Consider the following 6,982-nt stretch of genomic DNA (forward strand, 5'->3'; position numbering starts at 1 on the left):
TTCTGCCATTTTAGTAAAATAAACTCAAGCAGACAGTGAAAGTGTTTGTGTAAATTGGGCAACAATGAGCAAAATGAAAGGTGTTAGTCATTTTTATTCAAACATGATTGTTTTTCCACGTTTTTTGGTTTTAATCAGGTTGGAAGTTGTGTGTTAAACCAATCTTTTGGCTAAACCAACCAATCTAATTTGGCTGTGTTTTCAGCCAATCCATATTTGTACAAGGGCAAACCAATACAAATTAATCATATTAGCCAAAATACTTCTTAAGTATTATCGCTACTTTCAAAAGTCTAAGCTGGGTCTCAAACCAACAACCTCAGGAGTGGAAGTCAATGTCTTACAGCTGATGCCACTAGCAATGGTAACTGCTCTCTAGAGAGCAATACATATTACTTAACACTAGTGTTGCAACTGTAACCAGTGGCTTGCTCAGATTTTGATCATTACATCGTTTAACCAAAATGGTTTTAACCAACTAGATTGGTTGTTTTTCCAACCAATCTCTTCTTAGAATATATCCAAATTCTATCCAATGACTGAATAGTGAGGCTGTTTAAATGCCTGTCGAAGTTCTCGTGTGTTCCGAACCACTTCCTGAAGCAGTCATGTGGTATTACAGTAGAGAGGCTTTTTAACGCCATGAAATTTGGCCCTGCCCCTAAATTACAGCACTACCCTTCGGGGAAATGCCCCCTCCATTACTCGACACACACCTCAAAGCCTCGGCTCATCTCATAACATCACTACTGCAGAACCAGGACTCAAGTTTATTGGCCTTGGGTCATCTTACTTTTATTTTGAACTTTAAGAACCTTAGATTATCTTGGTAAGGTTTGTAGGTTTTTTTTTTTGGATTGTATGTTGTATTTTAGACTCCTTTGGTTACCTTTTCCCCATTTGTTCTGAAGCAAACTGAACGATAAAACATTGGAAATTTCAAATGAATTACATCTGGTTTTTGAGCTTCCCCTCAGCTGAGCTGTGTTGAAAGCAGTACTCGAATTTAGGGGGGATGAGGGGGGATAGCATCCTCCTTTTTAAAATAAACTTAAAAATTATCCCCCTTCTTTAATGACCATCCCTTTATACCATCCCCTATGACATTTTATTACTGAATGTGTAAAATTTCTAATAAATATTACCGGTAATGGCAATGAAATTACCCTTTCAACATTTACGTGTAGCCTGAGCAAACTATGAAATTGTCCCTAACTATGTAGGGGCAGTGATAGCCATGCCAGTCCAGGGACTGACTGCAGTTCTACTGTAAGGAGCCTCGGTCAAGGTCAATGACCAGTGTACCAAACATGTAACAACCATACCATGCATATTGTTTTATGTTATTAGACTAAATTAATTAGGTTATGTATGCTTCCAAAAAAAAAAAAAAAAAAAACCCCCCCCCCCCTTTTTTTTTTTTTTTTTTTTTTTTTTTTTTTCAAGTAGACTACTGGTTGTAACACTTACAAAAGAACAGCTTAATCCACATATTTTGCATTCGCTCAACTGCTGATAATAAAATAAACTGTAATATGGATTTAGTTTTATGAAACAAAGAAATACTGCCAGATTGTTCAGTTTATAAATTAGTGTCATAAGCAACCATATTCAAAAATCATCAATATTCCCAAACAAATAGAGCTAAATGTTGTTTGTTTGTTTTTTCTAACATGTATAAGGGGTTAGGGGCTACTTACGGAAATTTTCAATTGACAGTCTTGTTTGTAGGTTCTCATAGTGTGGACTCAGACCCATATTATCTGTTTCTTCTGAAGCAGGATGACGGATTACATGCGCAAGAGCTCTGAGGAGAAAAAAATACTACTTTAAAAGATGTTAACATTCTAAAAACATACACAGAAATGATTATTGTGCTGCCAGCACAAAAAAATAAATAAATGACCAGATTTCTCTTTTGTTTCTCGTGTGTTTTTACACACAAGAGTTTAAGGTAAAATGAATGACCACCAAGCGCCATGGTCCATGGCTTAGAGCGAGTCCAAATCAAGCCTATATCACCATATTCAGCATTGACTATGAGGTATTGGCTGATATGCAGAGCTGGGTTTTCCCCATTATTTTTCCAGAACTCACATTATTAATTTTGATCATGATTCAGCAAACCTAAATCATAATCTGAGTTTGAATTCAGCAGCTGAGTCCTCTGAAGGCATGATACTCCAGAATGTTATAGTGATCAGCGTAACAGCAATTAATTTGCAAAGTCAATATTTGCCTAGAAAATGAACTTTATCGCCCAAAACAAATGTTAACGTCACTGCAGCCCTGCCTTAAAAGAACCAGCTAACATTGTTTCAGTGATTGCTCCATTAACACAGGTGTGGGTGGTGATGAGGACAAGGCTGGAGATCAATCTGTCATGATTAAGTAAGAATGACACCACTGGACACTTTTAAAAGAGGCTGGTGCTTGGCATCATTGTTTCTTTTCTGTCAACCATGGTTATCTCTAAAGAAACACGTGCAGTCATCATTGCAGTGCACAAAAATAACAGGAAGAGAATCGCAGCTAGAAAGATTGCACCTCAGTCAACAATCTATCACATCATCAAGAACTTCAAGGAGAGAGGTTCCATTGTTTGCCAAAAAGGTCTTTCAGCTGCGGGATCGGGCTACCAGCAGTGCAGAGCTTACTCAGGAATGGCAGCAGACAGGTGTGAGTGCATCTGCACGCACTGTGAGGCGGAGACTCTTGGAGCAAGGCTTGGTCTCAAGGAGGGCGGCAAAGAAGCTACTTCTCTCCAGGAAAAACATCAGGGACAGACTGGGATTCTGCAAAAGGTACAGGGAGTGGACTGCTGAGGACTTGGGTAAAGTAATTTTCTCTGATGAATCCCCTTTCCGATTGTTTGGGACATCTGGAAAACAGCTTGTTCAGAGAAGACCAGGTGAGCGCTACCACCAGTCTTGTCTCATGCCAACTGTAAAGCATCCTGAAACCATTCATGTGTGGAGTTGCTTCTCAGCCAAGGGAGTCGGCTCTCTCACCTAAAAACACAGCCATGAATAAAGAATGGTACCAGAACGTCCTCCAGGAGCAACTTCTCCCAACCGCCCAAGAGCAGTTTGGTGATGAACAATGCCTTTCCAGCATGATGGAGCACCTTGCCATAAAGCAAAGGTGATATCTAACTGGCTGAGGAAACAAAACATAGAGATTTTGGGTCCATGGCCTCGAAACTCCCCTGATCTTAATCCTATTGAAAACTTGTGGTCAATCATCAAGAGACGGGTGAACAAACAAAAACCTAGGAATTCATAAAAAATGCAAGCATTGATTGTGCAAGAATGGACTGCTATCAGTCATAATTTGGTGCAGAAGTTGATTGAGAGCATGCCAGGGAGAATTGCAGAGGTTCTGAAGAAGAGGGGTTAAACACTGCGAATATTGACTTGCTGCATTAACTCATTCTGTCATTAAAAGCTTTTGTTACTCATAATATGATTGCAATTGTATTTCTGTATGTGATGACAACATTTGACATACACACATGAAAACCAGAGAACACCAGATCATGTGAAAATATAATATTTGTGTCATTCTCAATACTTTTGGCCATGACTGTAGGTTTGGCTGACATTTAGAATAGAACATTTGAAGATGTCATATCAACAATTTCGATGTTTCAGTGAGTGATTGCCTGTTGCTATGATGCGTCTTTGCTCAGCAGCTTCGCTCTTTGTAAACCAACCAATCAGTTCACAGCTCATCTAAATATTCATGAGCATACCTTTGAATACATTTGAAAGAATTAAAAAAAATGTATGCCTCTACCTCTATGATGGGAATGTTTCCTGGATCCTAACTAGTGGTGGCAACTATAAACATGCTATGCTTATAGTTTAAAGTTCCCCCACAACCAAAAGAGTGATTCCAAAAATTAAACAATGTAGAGTTACTCAGGTATCAGCCCAGGGCCTGCTCTTCAGAAGGTTAAGGTTTACAGATTATTTAATAACCTAATGGATTACTTTCTTAAGTAATTAGCAGTTTCACCTGAAAAGCTTTAATTAATTCATATTCTTTTGATTTTACCTTATTAAATTGTTTGTTTTGTTGTTGTTTTCAGACTGTATTAACATAAATTGAATCAACCATGATTGTTATGGTTCTCCCCCTTGTGCACTTCTGTTTGAGTTTCATTTTAAGTTTTCAGTTCCCCTTTAATATATGTTATTCTGTGTTTTGTTGTTCATTGGTTTCTTTTCCATTTTGTGTTATATTTATGCAGTCTTGTATTTTTTTAGTTACATTTCATTGCCCCCTTGTGCCTGTCTCATTTTCCCTAGTTCCCTTCTAGCCACTTCTATCGACACCTGCTCCCTATCAGCTGATTACCCCAGTATTTGTTCTGTCTCCCATATATACTCTCCCTATGCAGTTCTCCAGTGCTGATTTCTTGTCTTTGCTTGGCTCCTCATGTATTTTCCCCTGGTTTTTGGTTTCTGGAATTTTGTTCTTGGATATTGTTTCTGTTGCCATTTTGACTTCATTAAACCTGCAAGAACTCATCTCTGCCTCCTCATCTCTGCATTTGGGTCCTCAACCAACCTCCACCCCCACGTTGACACACTGCTTTATTTATATAGATTTATAGTATGAGGTCAGAGACTAGAATGACAGCAGCATTATTTTGCTCTATAAGCAAAATAGTAAGTCATTACAGTATGTGTTATGTTTAGGGTCACTAAATTGTCAAACTCGGTATCGATACTCAGGAAAATATTCAATACTCCGTACCATCTTTGATACCATGGGGAAAAAGACTGAACAAAATATTTTCAACAACATTAAAGCGTACCCTTTTTCAATCTCAACACAGAACATGCTTTCTCAAAAGAATCACAAATAAACAAGGACGCAAATAAATGCAACATACACTATTAAAATATAACACAATTTGAGAATATTTCAAAGTTTTTTGAGGTATTATTCTATCATTGTGAAAATAATCCATAACTCTAAAATCAACAACAGCAAAAACATGCAAGCAACATTTGTCTTTATTATCGATACCTTGCAATATTAGCATTGTATCCAGATACACTGTTTGAATTTCAATACTTTTCAGAGTATCAACATTTTTTGAGAAAAAAGTTACAAACCTTTTTACAAAACATGAATACATTTGTTGTCATGTACCATTTTTAAAAAATATTGTTAGAATACAAACAGTTTCAGAAATGCCCCTCTTTTTAATTATTTATTTTAAGTTGAGATTGCAAAAAACTCCTGCCTGTTGAATGAACACCAGTAAAAAGAGAGAGAATAATTGTAGCAATTCTAAATCTATGCATCAAGGATCAATTTTTATATTCATATTTATTCAAGATTTAAAGATAGCTATAAATTCAAAAGTTTTTTTTTTTTTTTAACACACTGTAGTCCAATCAAAAACCTGTTGCTTATTAGTTTAAATAATATTTTCTTTCACAAAATAAATTGTTGTGGTGCTACAGAAAAATCTGTTTAAAATAGCATTATGTGTGGTGGTTCTGTTTCTTTACTACAACACTTTTTCCTTCCAGTTAACTTCCCGTTAGAGGGACTCTGAAATGTCAGCTTCCTTAGTAATGGCCTATGGAGGCGCGCCTACTGTGAGCGCCTTTTATTTATTATCAAATCAGCTGCCTTTCCAATTACTCTGTATACCAAAAAAAAAAAAAAATAGCCATAAGATTTCTGCATAATATGATATGGAGTTGTGTTTTATATCATTATAAAATCTGATAAAAACACTTCAAATCTGAGTGACTTACCTCGACATATCATCTCTGTTTGGACGGTGCGTCTTCTCCAAACCAAGCTTTGTGAAAATCCCTATAAGTGCCATGATGGCAACGACCCCGCAGATGACATAGACAATAAGGTTGGTTTTATCCTTGGCAGACTCCAGTGCCACGTCCACTTTTGGTGGGGGTCTGCCGGTCATCATCCATGGCGGGGTGTCGTAGTTCTTACAGGTGGTCTGGTCCAGCCGGGAGCTTTTGAACGCGCAACAGAACCTGAAGCCACAGGTGCCGCAGCAGTACAGGTAGCTCCCCGTCCTGCACACGAACGGCGGGTCCCACTGACCCATCACGTCATAGTAGCCACGGCATTTGTCCTCCGTGTGCGGGCTTTCCGTGACTATTCTCTCCCCGTCTGACTCGTTAAACCCTGTTACTATCATGAACTCATCCTCGGGTTGATCCAGCTCGCTCTCTGCGTCGCACACCAGAACTTTAACCAGAAAGTAACCGAGCAGCAACTCAGTGCCTCGCATTGTTGTTCTCTTTTTAAGCCCCTCTTCAAGCCCTTAAAAGCTCTCGTATGCGCGGTTGCATCTTGAATAGCAGTCCTGCGTAAATGTCATCAGATAGATTCCAACCTCCGTGCGTAAAAGTGCATTGCCAGTGTTCTCACCTTGAATCGACGAATTGGAAATCTGATTTTAGGAGGAAATTAAGGCATCCAGAGGGCAGCAGCCTAAAACAAGTAGCTATGAAGCAGCTTTAAAGCTCTGCTCATAGGCATGCTTAAGGGTATCAAATACCTCTGAGGCTGCCTCACTCCACCGAGCGCGTTAAAAACAGACCCAGAGAAGGTGAGAAAGACAAAGCAGACACCGTGATAGAAATTGGGGGAGAGAGGAACAGAGGTAGTGGGACAGAGAGAGAGGAAGAGAATCAGGGCTGAGCACTAGCTCTAATTACAACCTCTTTACAGCCTTGTTATTATTCTGCTGTGTGGCAAAAGTCCACTGTGAGGATACAATCTGAAGTCCAAATTTACCCAAGACCAACCCAACATCTTTGGCTTCTGTTGGGTGTGTTATATTTCATGTTACTGAAAATGACGTTGGGAAAATGAGCCGGTAAAAGTAAGTACAAGTCTAATATAAACAAAATCAGGTTGTAGCATAATGTATCATAGCTTACATTCTTACATAGTGTGACAAAAGATCTATATATACAAT

The 6,982-nt window shown here is 38.5% G+C and overlaps 1 protein-coding gene across 1 annotated transcript in view; it reads right to left on the reverse strand.

Annotated features, from left to right (window-relative positions):
* LOC107083073 (protein shisa-9B-like) overlaps positions 1-6,610 on the reverse strand; it is a 16,993-nt gene extending 10,383 nt beyond the window's left edge. The window contains exons 1-2 of the mRNA XM_015372018.1: positions 5,784-6,610; positions 1,701-1,807 (exon numbers count right to left, since the gene is read on the reverse strand). Coding sequence (XP_015227504.1) covers positions 1,701-1,807; positions 5,784-6,289 — 613 coding nt within the window. The 5' untranslated portion in view covers positions 6,290-6,610. The remainder of the gene's footprint in view (positions 1-1,700; positions 1,808-5,783) is intronic.
* Positions 6,611-6,982: the final 372 nt, after the last annotated feature.

Source organism: Cyprinodon variegatus, unplaced genomic scaffold (assembly GCF_000732505.1).
Source record: "Cyprinodon variegatus isolate N-32 unplaced genomic scaffold, C_variegatus-1.0 Scaffold68, whole genome shotgun sequence".
NCBI lineage: Eukaryota > Metazoa > Chordata > Actinopteri > Cyprinodontiformes > Cyprinodontidae > Cyprinodon > Cyprinodon variegatus.